This window comes from Saimiri boliviensis, chromosome 8 (genome assembly GCF_048565385.1).
Source record: "Saimiri boliviensis isolate mSaiBol1 chromosome 8, mSaiBol1.pri, whole genome shotgun sequence".
Classification (NCBI taxonomy): domain Eukaryota; kingdom Metazoa; phylum Chordata; class Mammalia; order Primates; family Cebidae; genus Saimiri; species Saimiri boliviensis.
This window is the reverse complement of record NC_133456.1, coordinates 57,697,132-57,722,326: the sequence shown is the minus strand read 5'-3', so window position 1 is coordinate 57,722,326 and position 25,195 is coordinate 57,697,132. Positions and strand designations below refer to the sequence as shown.

The following is a 25,195-nucleotide window of genomic DNA, read 5'->3' as shown; positions in this document are numbered from 1 at the left end:
CAAAAAGAAATAAATAGAAAAGCCAAGGATGCTTTTTAGTTGTTTTTCCCTCCATGCCCTTGCTGTCCAACCCCATCTTCCTAGAAGTCTTACAGCTCTTCTTCATGACAGTGGCCAAATGTCTTCTCTTTATTGCTGTATGAGTCTATTCTCACATGGCCTCCCTGAGACTAGTTAATTTGTAAAGGAAAGAGGTTTAATTGACTCACAGATCTGTGTGGCTGGGGAGGCCTCAGGAAACTTACAATCATGGTGAAAGGCAAAGGGGAGGTAGGCACCTTCTTCCCAAGTGGCAGGAGAGGGGGGGGGGGGAGAGAGAGAGAGAGAGAGAGAGAGAGAGAGATCGATCGATCCACTTTTAAACCATCATATCTTGTGAGAAATTACTCACTATCATGAGAACAGCATGGAGACAACCACTCCCACCATCCAGTCACCTCCCACTAGAACTCTCCCTCCACACCAGGCAATTACAATTTGAGATGAGATTTGGGTGGGGACACAGAGCCAAACCATATCAGTAGCTTTTCTCTCTTTTTTTCCTGCCCAGCTTTACTTGACACCATTTCCCCTTCCTACTTAATTTGTTTTTTAATGCTTATTATAAATTAAAATATTTAAGTAAGTAATTCTGTTTCTATTTCTTCCAGTCAATTTTAAGTTTATGAAAGGCAATGACCATGACATTAAAAATTTTTTTTGAGTCCTCATTAGAATGAGGAAGTGCTCAGTAGTATTTTAAAAAGGCAAAACATTTTCCTACCAATCCCATTTTTCTTGCATGAGTCTTTAGGAGGTCATGTTATAAGCTATTCAGCCATGTGTCCATAAGATATCTTCTAGATGCTTCCTCAGATATACACACCCCTGACCCCATGTAGTAAAATGGTAAAGGCTGATACAGAAAAGAGTATTTAAATATTCAAGACAAACTACTATGAATAATTACCCACACTTAACTCAGTTTTTAAAGTCTTATTTTTAATTTTTTTCTAACACATGACAATTGCAAAAAAATAAATTAACACAGAAAAGATATGATGTTGTACCCGTAATAATACTTCCTACTTCCTCAAGGTAACCTCAGTTAATAGTTTGGTTATTGCTCATTTATTTATTTGTTTTTGAGAAAGGGTCTCACTCTGTCGCCCAGACTAGAGTACAGTGACACAATTATGGCTCACTGCAGCCTTGGCCTACTGGGCTTAACTGATCCTCCCCCAACAGCCTGCCAAGTAGCCTGGACTGCATGTGTGCCACCATGCCAGGGTAATTTTTGTACTTATGTAGAGACAGGGTTTTACCATGTTGCTCAGGCTTGTCTCGAACTCCTGGGCTCAAGTAACCCACCTATCTCAACCTTCCAAAGCAACCCACCTGTATTGGCCTCCCAAAGTAGCATACGGGTATTAGCTACCACACCCAACCTTGGTTATTTATATTTCATTTAGTTTTCTTTTCTTTTTTTTTTTTTTTTTTTTTTTTTCTTTGAGACAGAGTCTCACTCTGTCACCAGGCTGGAGTACAAGTGGTTTGATCTCAGCTCACTGCAACCTCTGCCTCCTGGGTTCAAGTGATTCTCCTGCCTCAGCCTCCTAAGTAGCTGGGCTTACAGGCACATGCCACTATGCCCAGCTAATTTTTTTTTATTTTTAGTAGAGACGGGGTTTCACCATGTTGGCCAGGATGGTCATGATCTGTTGACCTTGTGATCTGCCTGCTTCGTCCTCCCATAGTTCTGGGATTACAGGAGTGAGACACTGCACCTGGCTTCATTTAGATTTCGTTATAACTATGTAACTATTTACAAGTCATGAGGTTTAAAATAGTAGTCAACAAGGTCTACTTAAAGCTTAGTTTCTACATGGGCATTTTCTGACATGTATACTTTGAAGTATACTTAATTTACCCAGTAGTCATTGAGGAGCAGGTTGTTCAGTTTCCATGTACTTGTGCTGTTTTATGTGAGTTTCTTGATACTGAGTTCTAATTTGATTGCATTATGGTCTGAGAGACTGTTTGTTATGATTTCCATTGTTTCGTATTTGCTGAAGAGTATTTTACTTCCAATTATGTCATCAATTTTAGAATACATGCCATGTGGTGCTGAGAAGAATGCATATTCTGTTGATTTGGGGTGGAAAGTTCTATAGATGTCTATTAGGTCTTCTTGGTCCAGAGCTGAGTTCAAGTCCAGAATATCTTTGTTAATTTTTTGTCTCATTGATCTGTCTAATATTGACAGTGCAGTGTTAAAGTCTCCCACTATTATTGTGTGTGAGTCCAAGTCTCATTGTAGGTCTCTAAGAACTTGCTTTATGAATCTGGGTGTTTCTGTACTGGGTGCATATATATTTAGGATAGTTAGCTCTTTTTGTTTCATTGCTCCCTGTGCAATGCATTATGTAATACCCTTCTTTGTCTTTTTTGATTTTTGTTGGTTTAAAGTCTGTTTTATCAGAGACTAGGATTGCAACCCCTTCTTTTTTTTTTTTTTTTTTTTTTTTTTTCTTTCCATTTGCTTGGTTAATCTTCCTCTGTTCCTTTATTTTGAGCCTATGGCTGTCTGCACATGAGATGGGTCTCCTGAATACAGCACACTGATGGGTCTTGACTATTTATCCAGTTTACCAGTCTGTGTCTTTTCATTGGGGCATTTAGCCCATTTACATTTAAAGTTAATAGTGTTATATGTGAATTTGATCCTGTCATGATGCTAGCTGGTTATTTTGCTCATTAGTTGATGCAGTTTCTTCATAGTGTTGGTGGTCTTTACAATTCGATATGTCTTTACAGTGGCTGAGACTGATTTTTCCTTTCCATATATAGTGCCTCCTTTAGGAGCTCTTGTAAGGTAGGCCTCGTGGTGACAAAAGCTTTCAGTATTTTCTTCTCTGTAAAGGATTTTATTTCTCGTTTGTTTATGAAGCTTAGTTTGGCTGGATATGAAATTTTGGGTTGAAAATTCTTTTCTTTAAGATTGCTGAATATTGGTCCCCAATCTCTTTTGGCTTGTAGGATTTCTGCAGAGAGATCTGCTGTGAGTCTGATGGGCATCCCTTTGTGGGTAGCCCAACCTTTCTCTCTGGCTGCCCTTAACATTTTTTCCTTCATTTCAACCTTGTTGAATCTGAAGACTATGTGTCTTGAGGTTGCTCTTCTTGAGGAATATCTTTGTGGTGTTCTCTGTATTTCCTAAATTTGAATATTGGCTTGTCTTGCTAGGTGGGAAAGTTCTCCTGGATAATATCCTGAAGTGTGTTTTCCAACTTAGTTCCATTCTCCCCATCACTTTCAGGTACATCAATCAAACATAGATTTGTTCTCTTCACATAGTTCCATATTTCTTGGAGGCTTTGTTTATTTCTTTTCACTCTTTTGTCTCTAACCTTGTGTTCACACTTTATTTCATTAAGTTGATTTTCAGTCTCTGATATCCTTTCTTCTACTTGATTGATTCAGTTATTGAAACTTACGTATGCTTCATGAAGTTCCCATGCTACATTTTTCAGCTCCATCAGGTCATTTATGTTTTTCTCTAAACTGGTTATTCTAGTTAGCAATTCCTCTAATGTTTTTTCAGAGTTCTTGGCTTCCTTGCGTTGGGTTAGAACATGCTCCTTTAGCTCAGATGAGTTTGCTATTACCCACTTTCTGAAGCATAATTCTGTCAATTCGTCAAACTCATTCTCTGTCCAGTTTTGTTCCCTTGCTGACGAGGAGTTGGGATCCTTTGGAGGAGAAGAGGCATTCTGGTTTTTGGAATTTTTAGCCTTTTTACACTGGTTTTCCTTCATCTTTGTGGATTTATCTACCTTTCATCTCTGATATTGGTGGCTTTTGGATGGAGTTTCTCTGTGGACATCCTTTTTGTTGATGTTGATGCTATGCCTTTCTGTCTGATAGTTTTCCTTTTAGTAGTCAGGACCCTCTGCTTTAGGGCTGCTGGAGTGTGCTGGGGGTCCATTCCAGGCCCTGTTTTCCTGGGTATCACCAGTGGAGGCTGCAGGACAGCAAAGATTGCTGCCTATTCCTTCCTCTAGAAGCTTCATCCCAGAGTGGCACCTACCGCATGCCAGCCAGAGCTATTCTGTATGAGGTATTTGTCGACCCATGCTGGGAGGTGTCTCCCTGTCAGGATACATGAGCGTCAGGGACCCACTTGTGGAGGCAGTCTGTCCCTTAGCAGCTGGAGTGCTGTGCTGGGAGATCAGCTGCTCTTTTCTGAACCAGCTGGCAGGAAAGTTTAAATCTGCTGAAGCTGTGTCCACAGGCACCCCTTCCCTCTGGTGCTCTGTTGAAGAGAGACAGGGCTTTTATCTATAAGCCCCTGACTGGGGTTGCTGCCTTTCTTTCAGAGATGCCCTGCCCAGAGGGAAGGAATCTAGAGAGGTAGGCTGGTTACAGTGGCTTTGCCAAGCTGAAGTAGGATCTGCTCAGTTCGACATTCCTGATGGCTTTGTTTACACTGTGAGGGGAAAACTTCCTACTGAAACCTGAGTAATGGCATGTGCCCCTCCCTCCACCTAGCTGGAGATTCCCAGGTTGACTTCATACTGTTATGCTTGTAGTGAGAATTTCCAGCCAGTGTATTAATAAGCTCTTTGAAACCAATGAGAACAAAGACACAATGTACCAGAATCTCTGGGACACAGCTAAAGCAATATTTAGAGGGAATTTTATAACACCAAATGCCCACAGAAGACAGCAAGAAAGATATAAAATTGACATCCTAACATCTCAATTAAAAGAACTAGAGAAACAAGAGCAAACAAATTCAAAAGCAGAAGACAAGAAATAAGATCAGAGCAGAACTGAAGGAGTTAGAGACATGAAAAACTTTAAAAAAAAAATTAATGAGAGGCGTGCTGCTAGCTGGGCGGGTCAGACCTGAAAGAAAAATCAAAAAAGGCGGTAGTGCAACGGAAACTCATAAAGCTCCAATTCCCTGGGACAGAGACAGACAACAGGTGGATATAACCCACAAAAATGGGAAGAAGCCAGCGCAAAAAGGATGAAAACTCCCGAAACCAGAACACCTCTCCTCCTAAAAGGGATCACAACTCCTCACCAGCAAGGGAACCAGACCGGATGGAGAAGGAGGGTGATGAAATGACAGAATCAGACTTCAGAAGGTGGGTAGTAAGAAACTACAGTGAGCTAAAAGAACATGTTCTAACCAAACGCAAAGAAAATAGGAACCTTGAAAAAAGATTGGACGAAATGCTGATGAGAATGGACAGCATAGAGAGGAGTATAAGTGAATTGATGGAGCTGAAAAACACAACACGAGAACTTCGTGAAGCATGCACAAGCTTCAACGGCCGAATTGACCAAGCAGAAGAAAGGATATCAGAGGTCGAAGATCAACTCAATGAAATAAAAAGAGAAGGCAAGAACAGAGAAAAAAGCGCAAAAAGGAATGAACAAAATCTTCAAGAAATGTGGGACTATGTGAAAAGACCTAATCTACGTCTGATAGGTGTACCTGAATGTGATGAAGAGAATGAATCTAAGCTGGAAAATACTCTTCAGGATATTATCCAGAAAAACTTCCTCAACCTAGCAAGGCAGACCAATATTCAAATCCAGGAAATACAGAGAACACCACAAAGATATTCCTCAAGAAGAGCAACCCCAAGGCACATAATCGTCAGATTCACCAGGGTTGAAATGAAAGAGAAAATGCTAAGGGCAGCCAGAGAGAAAGGTCGGGTTACCCACAAAGGGAAGCCCATTAGACTCACAGCAGATCTCTCAGCAGAAACCCTACAAGCCAGAAGAGATTGGGGGCCAATATTCAACATCCTTAAAGAAAAGAACTTTCAACCCAGAATCTCCTATCCAGCCAAACTAAGCTTCATAAGTGAAGGAAAAATAAAATCCTTTGTGAACAAGCAAGCACTCAGAGATTTCATCACCACCAAACCTGCTCTACAAGAACTCCCGAAAGAGGCTCTACACATATAAAGGAACAACCAGTACCAGCCACTCCAAAAACACACCAAATGGTAAAAGAGCATCAACACAATCAAGAATCTGCATCAACTAACCAACAAAACAGCCAGGTAGCATCAAAATAACAGTATCAAATTCACACATAACAATACTATCCCTAAATGTCAATGGACTAAATGCGCCAATCAAAAGACACAGACTGGCAAATTGGATAAAAAGCCAAAACCAATCAGTGTGCTGTATCCAGGAAACCCATCTTACATGCAAGGATACACAAAGGCTCAAAATAAAGGGATGGAGGAAGATCTACCAAGCAAATGGAGAGCAAAAAAAGGCAGGAGTTGCAATACTCATCTCTGATAAAATAGACTTTAAAGCAACAAAGATCAAAAGAGACAAAGAAGGACATTACATAATGGTAAAAGGATCACTGCAACAAGAAGAGCTAACGATCCTAAATATATACGCACCCAATACGGGAGCACCTAGATACATAAGGCAAGTTCTTAATGACTTACAAAGAGACTTAGACTCCCACACAATAATAGTGGGAGACTTTAACACCCCATTGTCAATATTAGACAGATCAACCAGACAGAAAATCAACAAGGATATCCAGGACCTGAATACAGACCTGGAACAAGCAAACCTAATAGACATTTACAGAACTCTCCACCCCAAATCCACAGAATATACATTCTTCTCAGCACCACATCACACCTACTCTAAAATTGACCACATAATTGTCAATAAATCACTCCTCAGCAAATGCAAAAGAACAGAAATCATAACAAACAGTCTCTCAGACCACAGTGCAATCGAGTTAGAACTCAGAATGCAGAAACTAACTCAGAAACGCACAGCTTCATGGATGCTGAACAACTTGCTCTTGAATGTTGACTGGATAAACAATGAAATGAAGGCAGAAATAAAGATGTTCTTCAAAACCAATGAGAACGAAGACACAACATACCAGAATCTCTGGGACCCATTTAAATCAGTCTCTAGAGGAAAATATATAGCAATGAGTGCCCACATGAGAAGAAAGGAGAGAACTAAAATTGACACCCTATCATCAAAATTGAAAGAGCTAGAGGAGCAAGATCAAAAAAACTCAAAACCTAGCAGAAGACAGGAAATAACTAAGATCAGAGCAGAACTGAAGGAAATAGAGACACAAAAAACTCTTCAAAAAATCAATAAATCCAGGAGCTGGTTTTTTGAAAAGATCAACAAAATAGACCACTAGCCAGATTAATAAAAAAGAAAAGAGAGAATAACCAAATTGATGCAATAAAAAACGGTAAAGGGGATATCACCACAGATTCCACAGAAATCCAAACCATCATCATAGATTATTACAAACAACTCTATGCACATAAACTAGTAAACCTGGAGGAAATGGATAAATTCCTGGACACCTGCATCCTCCCAAGCCTAAACCTGTAAGAAGCCGAAACCCTGAATAGACCAATAACATGATCTGAAGTCGAGGCAGCAATAAAGAGCCTACCACCCAAAAAAAGCCCAGGTCCAGATGGGTTCACAGCTGAATTCTACCAGACATACAAGGAGGAGCTGATACCATTCCTTCTGAAACTATTCCAGACAATCCAAAAAGAGGGAATCCTTCCCAAAACATTTTACGAGACAAACATCATCCTGATACCAAAACCCGGCAGAGACTCAATGAGAAAAAAAAATTTCGGGCCAATATCCATGATGAACATAGATGCAAAAAGCTTCAATAAAATACTGGCAAACCGATTGCAGCAGCATATCAAAAAGCTTATCCACCATGATCAAGTAGGATTCATCCCGGGGATGCAAGGCTGGTTCAACATACGTAAGTCCATAAATGTAATTCACCACATAAACAGAACCAAAGACAAAAACCACATGATTATCTCAATTGATGCAGAGAAGGCTTTTGACAAAATTCAACAACACTTTATGCTAAAAACCCTCAATAAACTAGGTATTGATTGAACATATCTCAAAACAATAAAAGCTATTTATGACAAACCAACAGCCAATATCATACTGAATGGGCAAAAACTGGAAGCATTCCCTTTGAAATCTGGCACTAGACAAGGATGCCCTCTCTCACCACTCCTATTCAATATAGTACTGGAAGTTCTAGCCAGAGCAATCAGGCAAGAAAAAGAAATAAAGGGTATCCAAATTGGAAAGGAGGAAATCAAATTGTCTCTATTTGCAGATGACATGATTGTATATCTGGAAGACCCCATCATCTCAGCCCAAAATCTCCTGAAACTGATAAACAACTTCAGCAAAGTCTTAGGATACAAAATCAATGCGCAAAAATCACAAGCATTCCTATATACCAATAACAGACATAAAGAGAGGGAAACCAAGAACGAACTGCCATTCACAATTGCTACAAAGAGAATAAAATACCTAAGAACACAACTAACAAGGAATGTAAAGGACCTCTTCAAGGAGAACTACAAGCCATTGCTCAACGAAATAAGAGAGGATACAAACAGATGGAGAAACATTCCATGTTCATGGTTAGGAAGAATCAACATCGTGAAAATGGCCATACTGCCCAAAGTAATTTACAGATTCAACGCTATTCCCATCAAGCTACCAATGACCTTCTTCACAGAACTGGAAAAAAACACCTTAAACTTCATATGGAACCAAAAGAGAGCCTGCATAGCCAAGTCAATTCTAAGCAAAAAGAACAAGGCAGGAGGCATCACACTACTGGACTTCAAACTATACTACAAGGCTACAGTAATCAAAACAGCATGGTACTGGTACCAAAACAGAGATATAGACCAATGGAACAGAGCAGAGGCCTCAGAGGAAATACAACATACCCACAACCATCTGATCTTTGAGAAACCTGACAAAAACAAGCAATGGGGAAAGGACTCCCTGTTTAATAAATGGTGTTGGGAAAACTGGCTAGCCATGTGCAGAAAGCAGAAACAGGACCCCTTCCTGACACCTTACACCAAAATTAACTCCAGATGGATTAAAGACTTAAACATCAGACCTAACACCATAAAAACCCTAGAAGAAAATCTAGGCAAAACCATTCAGGACATAGGTGTAGGCAAGGACTTCATGACCAAAACGCCAAAAGCAATGGCAACAAAAGCCAATATAGACAAATGGGACCTAATCAAACTCCACAGCTTCTGCACGGCAAAAGAAACAGTCAATAGAGTGAATCGGCAACCAATAGAATGGAAAAAAAATTTTTTGCAGCCTACCCATCTGACAAGGGGCTGATATCCAGAATTTACAAAGAACTAAAGCAGATCTACAAGAAAAAAACAAGCCCATTCAAAAATGGGCGAAGGATATGAACAGATACTTTACAAAAGAAGACATACAGGAGGCCAACAAACATATGAAAAAATGCTCATCATCACTGGTCATCAGAGAAATGCAAATCAAAATCACATTGAGATGCCATCTCACACCAGTTAGAATGATGATCATTAAAAAATCGGGAAACAACAGATGCTGGAGAGGATGTGGAGAAATAGGAACACTTTTACACTGTTGGTGGGAATGTAAATTAATTCAACCATTGTGGAAGACAGTGTGGCGATTCCTCAAGGACCTAAAAATAGAAATCCCATTTGACCCAGCAATCCCATTACTGGGTATATATCCAAAGGATTATAAATCATTCTACTACAAGGACACGTGCACACGAATGTTCATTGCAGCACTGTTTACAATAGCAAAGACCTGGAACCAACCCAAATGCCCAACGATGATAGACTGGATAGGGAAAATGTGGTACATATACACCATGGAATATTACGCAGCCATCAAAAACAATGAGTTCACGTCCTTTGTAGGGACATGGATGAACCTGGAAATCATCATTCTCAGCAAACTGACACAAGAGCAGAAAATCAAACACCATATATTCTCACTCATAGGTGGGTGTTGAACACATGGACACAGGGAGGGGAGCACTACACACTGGGGTCTATTGGGGGGAAATGGGGAAGGGGCGGGGAGGTGGGGAGGTGGGAAGAGACAGCATGGCGAGAAATGACAGATACAGGTGAGGGGACGGAAGGCAGCAAACCACACTGCCATGTGTGTACCTATGCAACAATCTTGCATGTTCATCACATGTACCCCAAAACCTAAAATGCAATAAATAAAATAAAATTAAATTAAATTAAAAAAAATAATGAATGTAGGAGCTGTTTTTTTTTTTTTTTTGAAACAATTAACAAAATAGACTGCTAGCCAGCCTAATAAAAAGGAAAAGAAAGAAGAATCAAAAAGCCAAAAAAAAAAAATAATGATAAAGGGGATATCACCACTCATCCCACATAAATACAAACTACTATCAGAGAATAGTAAATAAACTGGAAAGTCTACACAAGTAAACTAGAAAATCCAGAAGAAAGGGATAAATTCTGGACACATACACCCTCCCAAGACTAAACCAGAAAAAACTCAAATCCCTGAATAGATCAATAACAAATTCTGAAATTGAGGCAGTAACTAATAACCTATCAACCAAAAAAAGCCCAGGACCAGACAGATTTGCAGCCGAATTCTACTAGAGTTATAAAGAAGAGCTGCTACCATTTCTTCTGAAATTATTCCAAACAATAGAAAAGGAAGGAATCATATTTAACTCATTTTATGAGGCCAGCATCATCCTGATACCAAAACCTGGTAGAAACAACAAAAAATGAAAATTTCAGGCCAATATCCCTGATGAACAATGATGCAAAAATCCTCAGCAAAATACTGGCAAACAGAATCCAGCAGCACATTAAAAAGCTTATCTACCATGATCAAGTTGGGTTCATCCCTGGGATGCAGGGCTGGTTCAACATATGCATATTAATAAACATAATCCATCACATAAACAGAACTAATGACAAAAACCACATGATTATCTCAATAGATGCAGAAAAGGCCTTTGATAACATTCAACACCCCATCATGCTAAAAACTCTCAAAAAACCAGGTATTCATGGAATGTATCTCAAAATTATAAAAGCTATCTATGACAATCCCACAGCCAATATCATACTGAATGGGTAAAAGCTGGCAGCATTCCCTTTGAAAACCAGTACAAGACAAGGATGCTGTCTATCACCACTCTTATTCAACATAATACTGGAAGTTCTGGCCAGGGAAATTGGCGAGAGAAAGAAATAGAGGGTATTCAACTAGGAAGAGAGGAAGTCATATTGTCTCTGTTTGCAGATGACATAATTGTATATTTAGGAAACCCCATCATCTCAGCTCCAAATCTCCTTAAGCTGATAAGCAACTTCAGCAAAGTCTCAGGATACAAAATCAATGTGCAAAAATCACAAGCATTCCTATACACCAATAATAGAGAAACAGCCAAATCATGAGTGCACTCCCATTCATAATTGCTACAAAGGGAATAAAATACCTAAGAATACAACATATAAAGGATGTGAAGGACCTCTTCAGGGAGAACTGCAAACCACTGTTCAAGGAAATAAGGGTGGACTCAAACAAATGGAAAAACATTCTGTGCTCATAGATAGGAACAATCAATATCATGAAAATGGCCACATTGCCTAATGTAATTTATAGATTCAGTGCTATCTTCGTCAAGCTATCATTGACTTTCTTCACAGAATTAGAAAAAACTACTTCAAATTTCATATGGAACCAAAAAAGAACATGTACAGCCAAGACAATCCTAAGCAAAAAGAACAAAGCTGGAGGCATCACACTACCTGACTTCAAACTATATTACAAGGCTACAGTAACCAGAACAGCATGGTATTAGTACCAAAACAGATCTATAGACCAATGGAACAGACTAGAGGCCTCAGAAATAATGCCACACATCTGCAACCATCTGATCCTTGAAAAACCTGACAAAAACAAGCACTGGGAAAAGGATTTCCTATTTAATAAATGGTGTCGGGACAACTCGCTAGCCATATGCAGAAAAGTGAAACTGGACCTCTTCCTTACACCTTATGCAAAAATTAACTCAGGATGGATTAAAGACTTAAATGTAAGACCTAAAACTGTAAAAATCCTAGAAGAAAACCTAGGTAATACCATTCAGCACATAGGCATGGGCAAAGACTTCATGACTAAAACACCAAAAGCAATGACAACAAAAGCCAAAATTGACAAATGGGATCTAATTAAACCAAAGAACTTCTGCATAGCAAAAAAATAAAAATAAAAATAAAAAATCAGAGTAAACAGGCCTAACGTACGGAATGGGAGAAAAGTTTTGCAATTTCTTCATCTGATAAAGGGCTAATATCCAGAATCTACAGAAACTTCAACAAATTTTCAAGAAAGAAACACAGAAGCCCGTCAAAAAGTCAGTGAAGGATATGAACAGACACTTCTCAAAAGAAGACATTTATCCAGCCAACAAATAATGAAAAAAGGCTAATCATCACTGGTCATTAGAGAAATGTAAATCCAAACCATAATGAGATACCATCTCACGCCAGTTCGAATGATGATAATTAAAAAGTCTGGAATCAACAGATGCTGGAAAGGATCTGGAGAAATAGAAACATTTTTGCACTGTTTTTGAGAGTGTAAATTAGAAGACAGTGTGGTGATTCCTCAAGGATCTAGAACCAGAAATACCATTTGACCCAATAATTTCATTACTAGATAAATACCCAAAGGATTATACATCATTCTACTATAAATTTAGACACATGTTCACATACGTTTATTACAGTACTGTTCACAATAGCAAAGACTTAGAACTATTGCAAATGCCCATCAGTGATAGACTAGATAAAGAAAATGTTGTGTATATACACCATGGAATACTATGCAGCCATCAAAAATGATGAATTCTTGTCCTTTGCACAGACAGAGATGAAGCTGGAAACCATCGTTCTCAGCAAAGTAACACAGGAACAGACAACCAAACACCACGTGTTCTCACTCTTAAATGGGAGTTGAACAAAGAGAACACATGGACACTTGGAGGGGAACATAACACTCCAGGGTCTGTCATGTGGTGAGGGGTTAGGAGAGGGAGAGCATTAGGAGATACCTAATGTAAATGACGGGTTGATAAGGGGAGAAAACCACCATGGCATGTGTATGCCTATGTAACAAGCCTGCACATTCTGCACATGTATCCCAGATCCTAAGTATAATTTTTAAAAAAGTATACTTAATTATTGTTAATGACTATACATATGGCATTTTATTGTTTCATTATGTGGATATTATATAATTGATTTTCCCAATGTGTCCAAATGTTGGTGGACATTTGGATTATTTCTAGTGTTTCACTATTGTAACTACATTGCAGTGAAAATCTTTAGTTCTCTTTTCAATTTTTATGGAGGTGGGATTGCTCCATCAAAGGATTTTCTATGAGTCTTGAGCAGATGGACCTCCTAATTGCCTTCAAACATTTCAGGTACTTTTTAACTGTTGTGAATTTTTCAGCTGTATGGATTTTTCAGCCCGATTCCTTGATTTGCACTGGGCTCAGGAGTCTGTGAGACGGAGTTTGAATTCAGTCTACATTGCCTGTCTGGAGGATGAGCTCCTCCAAAGAGCAGAACAGGTTGGGGAGGTGAAGGGTTCCTGAGGTATGTTGTCTTTGAATGAAAAGGAGATGACTGGGTGGCAGAGCCTGGTGATCTGCAGGCACAGAGATCTCAGGTTTAGTGGGAAGTGGTGCCTGATTGAGCCAGAGTTTTCCCTGGAGGGTATTCATATAGTTCATGCTCTGAAGGAAAAAATGGTCATTAAGGGCTTAGCCACACTGCTTTAGGATCTCGTCTGAAAGGACCTACTTGTGAGAAGGTAAAGGATTTTCCTCAGTTGTGGACAGGAAAGCCGAGAAAATTGTCAGGAGTGTGTCCAGTGACTATAGGCAGTGAATGATGGCGGTAAACGGACAGCAGGGAAAGATACCAGACAGTAAATTGTGATTGTCTATGAAGGCGCCTGTCACCAGTAGAGGAGGGTCTGAGAGAGGAAAAGATTTAAATAAGAGAAAATATGGAAAATACAAGATTTCTAATCAAGAAGGTGGATGATCTCAGAATATTAGTAATATTGCTGTAAAAGTGAGACAAACGTCTTTACATACAGGTGCAGTCAGACAGTGTATGCGTTGCATACATTTGAAATTTCATAGTCATTCTAATTGGCTCTGAAAATGAAACCTTCATGGGTTTATATTTCACCAGCAAGGTATGCGTGTGTGCACACCTAGAGCTGTTCTGGCTGTTGCTACCTTTTGTTCTTCCCTTTCTCATCACTGCTTAAGGTTGACCAGAAAATCCCCTTAATGTCAAGTAACCTTCAATAATCTGCAACTAAAGGAGAGATGGATTCTCAAGCCACTCAGAGACATTTCAGAGCTGTTCATTTTGAACCTGTGACACTTATGGGCTCTGCTGTCAGATGTTTTGGCTAGCAGGTGTGATGACTTGTACTGTTTCACCTTGTTTAAGCTGGAACTACATTTTCCAGAATTCTCTTCCCCTTATAATTTTGGATTCAAGGGGACTAAAAGAGGAGTTGACATAGAATTTGCGATTACTTCTTGCAGTTCATTGTGATTAGGTGGTGACAGACAGATGTAGAGATGTTAGCAAAAGGCTCCAGCCTTTTCTTGCTGTGCTCTGCCCTGTGTCCAGCTGTTTTTCCCAAGTGTTGATTCTACCAAGCAATATGGACCCAGGCCCATCATGAGTTGCCTGGTGTCTTAGTCTATTTAGTGTTGCTGTAGAAGAGTATCTGAGGGTGGGCGATTTATTTATTTATTTATTTTTAAATTTTATTTTGTTTTATTTTAAGTTCCGGGTAATCTGTTATAAGAGATCCTTTCCCATGACCCAGGCACCTCTCATTAGGCCTCTCCTCCAAGACTGGAGATCAAATTTCCACATAAGATTTTGTTTGGACAGACATCCACACTATAGCACTTAGTAGCAAGCCCCAAGTCCTTTCCCCCAGCTCCTTCTTTGCCATCCACTTCTCCATCTGGAGGTGCTGATTCCTCTGCCTGGCTGGCTGGGGACTCCTAGGATCCTCCAGCCTCACTTTCAGACCTTCCCTTTCTCAGCTCCTCTTGTAATTGTGCAAACTTTGATTCCTATATCAAATCCCTTATCTGTAACTCATAGTAGTTCTGCCTCCTTACGTGAACACTGACTGACTCACATCTTTGGTTTGAAAATTGGGGGAACATGATTTTTTAATAGCTGGTTTTCCTTTATCCTTCTTCTCTTCAAATACATACACATAATACAGTAGAAATACTTTTGGCTTTCAGAAATGCTTTTTATCTTCCATGACTGTTTGCAGCATCTCTTGAAATTACTAGTGTTGCACAGGTATTTGAACTGTCAATGTATATCATAATAGGATTGCTGTATCCTGTAATTAATCAATAGAGATTTCTTATAGAAGTTTGGTCTTCTGAAGAAACTTGTATTCTTCTGAAAAATTGTTGTTTCTTCAAGTGGCTTTATCTGCAAAAGATTTGTTTAATGCCCTGTGGTTTCCTACAGTGTTAGAATTTCTTTAATTAGCTACAGGTATTGAAGAGGCCACATGGGTATTTTTTTTCCATCAGTGTTAGGGAGTTCTATCCTAAGGCTTTCGTGCGGAAATACATCTTTTAATCTAATTGACGCAATGTAAGATTAGCTTACTAGTATTAAACTACATGAAAAGAGCAAGATTGTATCTTTTACCAAGAAGTAATAGTAAGATATTACAACTAAATTGAGTTTTTCTAGAGGTAATTTTTATCTGCCTTTAAAAATTTTATCACAAACAAAATATGTATTAACGGTTATGAAAGCAGTAAGTAAGATTAGTGACAAGATCAGAAGAGTAGGCTAATTTATATTACAGATTTTAATGTGGCCTATAATATAGTAATAAATATATAATATTTTGAGAGTATTGCAAATATGAAAAAACTATGATTTAATAAACTTTAGGAATTTTTATGGGGACTACAAATAAAATTATTCCATTGAAAACATAAATATATTTTGTGTTAAGATATTATCATTTTAAAATAATCAATAAACTCTTTAAAATGGCATTATCATACCCCCAAAGTATCTCAGTAAAGGAATTTTTTACTAATAGAGAATCATACTCAAAAGGAAATTTTAGATTTAAAACTTAGATGAAAGCCTTATCCGTTAAGGATTTCTTGATTTGAAATAATATCTCTCTGGATAACTTCCTCTTTGTATCACAAAATCCTTTTCCTGGAGATGGTCCTATTTCTGTCTTTTACTTACCTTTGAAAGTGGATGTTTCAGACATACATGATTGAAATCTCTGATGGGCAGCAGTCTACTGGGGAACCATGTATCTCCAGTTTCATTCTGTCATGTGATGTGATCAGTGGTGAAATGGCTTATTCCAGTGTCTTGTATGTTTGAAATTCTCTGTCCCAAATTTGAAAAGCCCATGTCAGACATGTTGAAAGCTGAAAGAATTATTTCAGTCTCAAAGATGCATTTGGACATACAATTATCACAGTATCACCTTATTCCCATCGACCCAGTTTCAACTTGAGGAAATATGTGTAATGATTGAAGATTGGTAACTGTTTTTGTTTGGCTTCTAAAGTTATAACACAAACACAGAAGTGGGCTCATTTCCTTAGGGAAACTGGCACCGAGGACTCTAACCTGTCTCTGTATAATTGTATATTCTTTGTTAAAGTTTATATTTATGTAATACTCAATTCTTCTCTTGCCTTCCATTTTCCCTTCTCTTTTCCATCTGGTAATAGGTAAATCTGAAATACTGAAATACAGTTTAACTTTCTCAATTAGGAATTCTATCAAATCTCATGAAAGGTGATTGCCATGCTGTATATTACACAGTGCAATTGTGCCGAGAGCTGAATATTCCAATTTTGCTCCAGTCAGTGAACCGTAGGAAACAGTTTCCACAACAAGTCCAATATTATTGACTCCAAATAGATGATCATTGTGGTAGTCATCTCATTGCAGTATCAGCGATACATTTAGCATTTAGGAAAGTATTGTATTTTAGAAAAGAGCAAAGCTCAGTAATACAAATAGTGGATTCATCACTGAACTGCTTTAAAAAAATAGTTGAAAATAACTTACTCTTATCAATATATTTGATTAACATTTTAGACATTTACTATGATTCATATTGTGGCTCTGAAATATGTCTTGTGAATATTACTTTGTGTAAATATGTTTTCAGAATGCCATCTCTAAGAAAATTAAGTGAATCACATTTTACAGAGCTTGCTTAATTAAATATGTGTACTCTATTTAGATTTTACTTTTCTTAATGAATTGACTTTTTTCTCTTTAGATCTACTGCTTCCAAGAATGTTTATTATCAAGCCTGTGACTATTGGGGACCTATAAAAATTGTCATAAAACTGTATTATAATTAGAATAATACTTGTGGTAAACAATGAAAACATTTGAAAAAGCATTGTTATAATTCAGCTAATAGAGTTAAAAAAAGACCATAGAGTGAGGTTTTGCTTAGACTTTTAAAAATGACTCTAAATATTGTTCTCTTAAGTGATATGGTATTTGAGGGTCTTACATATTTATAAGTTTGTCAGATATGTCTTACAGTGTTTTCTACTAAAATATATGTACATTCTAATAAACTGGTTCCAATCAGTTTATTAGAACTGAGTGAAAACCTAGCCCATGAGTACTGGTTATTTTCAGAAATTCACTAAGAAAGGAACAAAATTTAGTGAAGATATTGCATATTTAGTCTACTGCATATAAAAATAGCAATTAAGAGCAAAGACTTTGGAGTTATCCAGACCCAAGTTATACCAACTCAGAGTCCAATAATATAGTTATCAATGTCTAGGTTGCAGTTTGTTTCTATGTAAAACCTATTATATGCCTGTAATCTTAGCATGCGGGACTGAGGTGGGCAGATTGCCTTAGCTCAGGATTTCAAGACCAGCCTGAGCAACATGGCGAAACCTCGTCCCTGCTAAAATTACAAAAAGTTAGCAGGGTCTGGTGGCATGTGCCTGTACTCCCAGCTGCTTGGAGGCTGAGGAAGGAGAATTGCTTGAACCTGGGAGGCAGAGGTTGAATCACACCACCCCACTCCAGCCTGGGTGACAAAGTGAGACTCTGCTGCAGGAAACAAAAACGAAACAAAACAAAAAAACAAAAACTATTGGAGTTATTTCTTTTCCTCTGTCCTTTCAGCTTGTTTTCCTAAAGGATGGTTAAATCATCTCACTTTTTCAGACAAAAATTGCATTTCATGAATGGGATTTATTTATTTATTTTTTCTAATACTGTTCAGGATTGGGGCAAGAGGCAATGTTCAAAAAACACAAAAAACAAAAACTGGAAATTTGGGTTTTAGGAGAAATCAGATCTTTAAATAAACAGAAACAGTGACACTTAGTACATGTGAATCAGTATGGTAAAAACTGAATGAAGAGACAAGTTACTGTTGAGTAGGATTGAGTTGCCGTACTTAATTTTCAGCACCTTGAATAAATAAGCATTGGGTTAAATTACTGCATGAGAGTTTTCCTTAAGATGAGAAAAACTTGCTTAACTTTGGGCTGCTGCTTGCTCACTTACTATATTGACTTAGCACTTGAGGTCTAATCAGAAGAGATGATTTTAGTGAACTCATTTTTGGCCTGGAGTGTAGGTTGCAGATGTGCATAGATTGTTGTCTTTTTCTATGTGTCCTGATGTATGGCTGCAGAGTGTCTGAACTGGCCGCTTGGTCTACCTAATGTTTGGCATGGAGTCCTTTTGACTGGAGGTCAAATAGCGACATGTGTAATTGACAACATTTCATTGAGCATACAACTGTTTCTGTGTCTTGACGGTTAGTGACTAAAGCTGATCTCATCAAGCCTATGTAGTGCCAATTAACAATGATCAATTAGGTATTCTGTCTGGCTTTCAAGTTTTGCTGCTGAAAAGTTCGGAGAGGAAAGCATCTCTTTCTTTGGGATGACAAGAATATGAAAAATGATAATGGCAAAGGAATGCCAGTTATTTTAAAGAATTTGAAGTGATCACAATTAAAAATATGGGTAGACAGCAAAACATATTTTTTCCTCTTGATGTCTTTCAAAGAAAAATAGGAAATGTCTTCCTGTGTGGCATTTTTTTCTTAATTGCTGAAAATTATTATAATGATGATAGCTGTCATAGTTTGACTTTTAATAAAATATGCCAAGCACTTTACCTACTATATTTCATTTATTCTTAATATCATCCTTATACTGTAGACTCCTTTAGTATGGCCACTTTACAGAAGTGCGTGCTACTTTTTACCTTCCTGAATCTCAGTCATTTCTTCTCTATGAAGAAAGGTGAAGTTGGAGATTTTAGGTGAAGTTGGAGATTTTAACAAGGCCTGTTTAACCCCAATATCCTTGCTCTTACTGCTGTTCTTACGGTATCCCAAATCTGCAATGCATTCATTTTACTTGGCTGCTGTCCTTGTGAGTTTCTGATAATTAACTTGTCCTCTGCTCAGCGTGATGGAAACCAGTTTATTGTAAGACAGGGCTTGACCGATGTGGTGATGGTTTGTAAGCAGGGCAGAAATTATTGCCAGAGGGTACAGAGGACAGCTTTCTAAGAAGGAACTGTGTTTGCTTCTGAGAAAAAGGTGGACTTCAGCTTTCTGAGTGTAAGCAAACACAGGAGACAAGAAGACTAAGGAATGAAGACAGTGAATGAGCCTCAGTGTTGTGACAACATCAGCTGGCTGAATGCCTTGAACCGTGTAAAATACTCCTGTAGGTCCCCATTGCCTTCATGGTAAAACCTTCCATGGCTCTTTTTGAACCTTTACCTGCTTGCCTGTGAGTAACAATGATAACAATGACAGTAATAGCTGAAATAACCAGAGTGTTTGCTCCATTGAGCAGTGGCAGATACCAACAAAACATTAGTTTTTTGGTTTAGCCGTCTCTATAATCATTCTTTACAATATACAAAGGTATTAAATGCACTAATTGGTTGAGGCAATAGTTTTTAATTAACCATGAGTTTTCAGGCTCTGGGATAAAGCATTCATGTGTGGTCATTTAATTTTTAAAACAATCGTCACCATCATTTCAAAGTTGAATAAACTGAGTCTCAGAGACATTGAGTAACTTGCCTAATGTCACACAGCTGAGTGAGGGATGAAGGCCAGATTGAAACCTGGGTTTGCAGATTCTAAATCTTGTGTACTGAACCAAAATCCTCTCACATCCTTGTAGAGGATTGACTGGGCTCTCTAATTTTAAACAAAGATGATTCATAAATGGAAGATACCAGCTCTGGTCTGCAGATGTGTGCTGTTTGGTTTATTAAGTATGTTTTATTTGGAGACTTCTTTTTTGTGTGTGTGGTTGGGGAGGGGAGCTACCTTGTTTGCTAAAGGCCCCATTTGTCGTTGGGCTACTTCACACACTCGACTTTCCTGCAAGGGACAATATTTGTGTTAATAACTCTGGTCTAAAAAGCCCAGATTAGAGAGTTCTTTCATTCCTAGAGTGTGATGAGAAACAAAGAGTCCACAACCACTTTCCACTAGGATGTTTTGTAACTTTGCCAGTAATTTTAAAATATGGCATGCTTTTAGTTTCAATCCATTTCCTCCTCCCTAGCCCAACCCTATCAATATATAGAAGAACTGCTCAGAAAACTATTGGTTTCCAAGAATGCAGTTATTAACTATGACCTTTGCGTCTTGTCTTTTAAACCTTCCTCACGTCATCCAGGCTTCCCTTTGACATCTCTGATGATTAGCTCCTCTTACTGGCCGACTGCTGCCCCTGCCACATGGGAGTACCATTACACAGTAAAATTAATACCTCCTTCAAGGATTTATTTAGCTTTTTCTGACACACTCAAAAGAGCAAGGGAACACATGCCTTGCTTTCCCCTGGGAAGGTGGAGTATTAGATGATTAAACTGGTAGGAAGCATTTGAATATCCTCCGTAAACAAGCTTTGTATTTAGGCACACTGATGTTTCTTTGAAGTTGTTTATTGCATTTATTTTCAAAGTTAGTTTGAGAGAGCTTTTACCAGTTATTTGAAAGTTATGTGCCATTATTACTTTCCTTGTTGCTTAAAAAAAAAAAAAAAAGGAATTTAAAATCAGCTACCAACTCTGGATTTTTCTTTTTCAGATGCAAAAGAAATTGTTTTAAAAGCCCAGATCTTAGCTGGAGGAAGAGGAAAAGGTGTCTTCAATAGTGGTTTGAAAGGAGGTGTTCATTTAACTAAAGAGTAAGTCTGGAGGTTTTAATTCCTTGTCTTTGGGCCAAGCAGTTATGGAAGGTCTTACTCATGATTGAAACGCACACGGAGGATGGTTGGGGGTCAGAGCAACTAGAAGAAACTGAAATCATAGGTAGAGGACTCTGGCAGTGCCCTAGTTTCCTTCTGCTCCCACAAAAGGATTTTTCTTACTAATTGGTAAAAACTTGACAGTCCTTCTCTCCTAGACAGTCAAGGATTCATCATAAATGTTGGAAATGATACGACTTCCAACCGAAATGCTAATTCCATAATGTCACTCCCTTATTCAAGAACCTACAGGGGTTCCCCATTGCCAGTGGTGTTTGGGGTATCTCCCCCAGATAGTACAAGCCTTACTTTACTTGAGCCTGTCTTTTCAACTTCATCTCCTGAGTCTCCTTGCACTAAACACTTTCCTCTTCCTGTTCCTGTCACATAGCTTTTTCTATTTACTTTGATTTTTACCCTCTTCCTATCCCACTAATTGTTCAATATCTTTCCAGTTTTCCACTGTCAGGTCTTCAGTCAACTCTTACCTAAATCTGGTATGCATTTCAGCACTATCTCTTTACTGTGACTGTAACTTATTTGGGTAAAGAGGTCAACAAAGCCTCTTTTGTTTCATTTATTCATTCATGAATTCATTTTTATTTTGCTCCCACTGAGCCTCTAGTACAGTGCTAAACACATAAGCAGAAAGACACATGGATCTTGTAAGGGTGAAGGTGAACCCTTTGCAATGTAGACATGAGGCTATGTGTAAAGACTCTGCTTTAAAATGATTTTCAACAGACATTCCTTTTCTTCTTTTTTCTTCTTTCTCTTAGCCCTAATGTTGTGGGACAGCTGGCTAAACAGATGATTGGGTACAATCTAGCGACCAAACAAACTCCAAAAGAAGGTGTGAAAGTTAACAAGGTAATATGGATACTTTGGGTCATTTTCTATATATGTGTTAAAAAATTGAAAAGAAAACCATTCTTTAGTTTTTGACAGAATCTAATGAAGTACTGCTCTTTGGCAATATGCCATTTTACTTTTTAAAGCTCATCCAGTCTGTTTAGTAAGTGATATGTCTTTGAGGAGAAATAAAAAGGGCTCTATGATAGTAATAGTATTTATTATCATTAGCGTTTAGCAAAAGCGGGTGAGAGTGAGTGACCAGGCAATGGCTTTCCCTCTGAAAACACAGATGCGTTCTCTTTAGTCGAGAGGTGCTTGTTATGACAGCCTTACATTCAGTGAGGGACATTCGCTGCTCCCATACAGTGCCCCCCAACCCCAGGCATGTCTGTCAGAATTACCTATGGTGATATTTTTCTAAGTGCCGCATTCCTTATTTGGGGATGGCTGTAATTCTGAGCCATTTTTGTTGCTGGGGGTATATTGCATTATGAAGGTCAGCTGAATCACTCAAGTATGTATAGCATGTGAACATGCCTCCGGCCCCCCACCCCCACCCCACCACACACAACATATAGCCCAGAGAAAAGGAGCTTGCCTCAATCATGGAATTGTGAGTGATAGAACTGAGACCAGAACCTAACTCTCCCTCCTGCCTTAGATAACACATTACAACAACTTAGAGTTTTCCACAGAACTCTCCCTGAAAAGTAAAAACAGGATGTCACCCCTGCAGTGTCCTGCAGTGATTGGTTCACAATGAAATATCATTACACGCCCATCATAATGGCTTTTTTTTTTAAGCAACATGGAAAGCAGTAATGGCATATAACTTCCAAGTAACTGTAAAAGCTCTCTTACACTAACTTGGAAAATAAATGCAATAAAGAACTCCAAAAAAACATCAATGTGCCTAAAAACAAAGCTTGTTTACTGAGGATATTTAAATGCTTCCTACCAGTTTAATCTACCTTTTGCCATCCCTTTTGCATATCCAGACACTAGAACTAGCTACCTGGGTTGCAGAATCCAGTGGAAAGTAAAAAGGCAGGGACCTATGTTAAAATTTGAAGACAGCTATAGCTAAATATTAAATTCCTATACAACTACCCTGATCACGTGTCAGCACTGAAAAGCATCCATGGTTAGAAGGTCCTGTCCCAAGAGCGAATTAGAGTCCCAGATTTTGGGGTGGCAGCTATCTGCTCCATTGACGTAACATCACAGATTAGTGGTCCCTACCAGTGCACCATGCTGCAAGCCACTACAGTGGTTACATCCTGTTTTTACTTTTCAGGGAGAGTTTTGTGGAAAACTCTAAATTGTTGTATTTATCAGCATTTAGTTTATTTTCTTTTGCTAATTTTTGTGGGTACATAGTAGTTGTATCTATTTATGAGGTACATGAGATATTTTGATACAGGCATATCATGCATAATAATCACATTGCAGTCCTTTTCTCTTGCTGCGTAGCAATCTATGATATGGATGTACCTACCACAGTTTCTTTAACCATCATCTGTTGAAAGATATCTGGGTTGGTTCATTTTGAGCTATTACAAATAAAGCCGCTCTAGACATTCATGAACAGGTTTTTGGTATGAATATAAATCTTCATTTTGGGGAATAATTGTTGGGTTATATGGAAGTTGTATGATTAGTTTTTTTAAGAAACGGACAAATGTTTTTCAGTGTGGCTGTTTCATTTTACATTGCCATCAGCAGTGTGTAAGTCAGGGTTCTCCACATTCTAGCCCGCATTTGGTGGTGGTGATACTATTTTAGCCATTGTGATGGGTATGTACTGATATTTCACTGTGATTTTAATTCACATTTCCCTAATAGCTAAAGATGTTGAACATCTTTTTATGTGCTTTTTTGCCATCTGTAGATTGTCATTGGTGAATTATCTATTCATGGATGCTATGGTCTGAATGTCCCCTCCAAAATGCATGTTGAAATTTAATCCCCATTATGCTGGCATTAAGGCGTAAAGCCTTTTGAGAAGTGATTAGTCATGAAGTCTCTGCCCTCACGAATGGATTAGTGCAAGCTTGTCCAACCCATGGCGCACAGGCCACATGCATCCCATGATGGCTTGGAAAGTGGCCCAAAACAAGCTGGTAAACTTTCTTAAACATTATGAGATTTTTTTGCAATTTTTTTTTTTTTTTTTTTTTAGCTCACCAGCTATTGTTAGTGTTAGCGTATTTGTATATGCCTATTAATGTTTCTGGATTGCTGGCTTCTCCAGCACCTAACACCCTGCCTGAGATTTATGAGGCCAAAGAAAACACAGGGGACTCACTACCATGCCCTTCTTCAGACCTCAAGCTCTTTCGCTAGTCTCGCGTTTTCTCTATAACTTTCAGAGTCACCTTAAGTTGTATGTATATATATGTCCAAGGTTTTTATTTGTACTTAGCAGAAAGAATAGGGAAAAATATGTCTATTCCATCTTCTCAGCAGCGGAAGTCCCAAGATTATAGAATCTTTTGAATCTAAGTTTATTTGAGAAGCTATTTAAACACATTTATACATATGCACACATTTATACATATCGGATATTTGTTTTCTAAGTCTGTGCCAATGTGTTCTGTGCTCCTGGGGCTAGTACTAGGGCCATGAGACAGTGCTACTCATCATGCAGTCCCGCATTCGGTACTAGTAGTGTTTACTGCTCTGTAATGAATTTAAAATTTGAAAATGTACATTTCATCTTCTCTGTTAATGGGTGTGTTACAAATAGTTTGTACGCTAACATTCATCTCTTGACCACAATTCAAGTATAATGGTATTTTTAAGAAAACAGATTCAGTGGTAGATAGGCAATTTTAACTTTTTCTACTGGTGGACTCCACAAAGACGATGTGTCAACATATTCTTTGTGTAACTCACAGGTGAAGCTCTTTTGAAATGTATCTAATAGAGCTGCTCAGGGATGAGTGTTGGTGGAATCCATTTAGATCACTCTATAACCCTTCCTAAAATACTCTGACATCCTGGGTCATTTGGAAGACATGACGACGTCAACAAACTGGTCTTTGTTGT

At 38.3% G+C, this 25,195-nt stretch overlaps 1 protein-coding gene across 3 annotated transcripts in view; it reads left to right on the top strand.

Annotated features, from left to right (window-relative positions):
* The window catches only part of SUCLG2 (succinate-CoA ligase GDP-forming subunit beta), a 298,209-nt gene that overhangs the window by 117,981 nt on the left and 155,033 nt on the right, over positions 1 to 25,195 (top strand). For all 3 annotated transcript variants that reach the window (XM_074404527.1, XM_074404526.1, XM_074404528.1), the window contains exons 3-4: positions 21,130 to 21,229; positions 22,069 to 22,159. In XM_074404527.1, the coding sequence (XP_074260628.1) occupies positions 21,130 to 21,229; positions 22,069 to 22,159 (191 nt within the window). The remainder of the gene's footprint in view (positions 1 to 21,129; positions 21,230 to 22,068; positions 22,160 to 25,195) is intronic.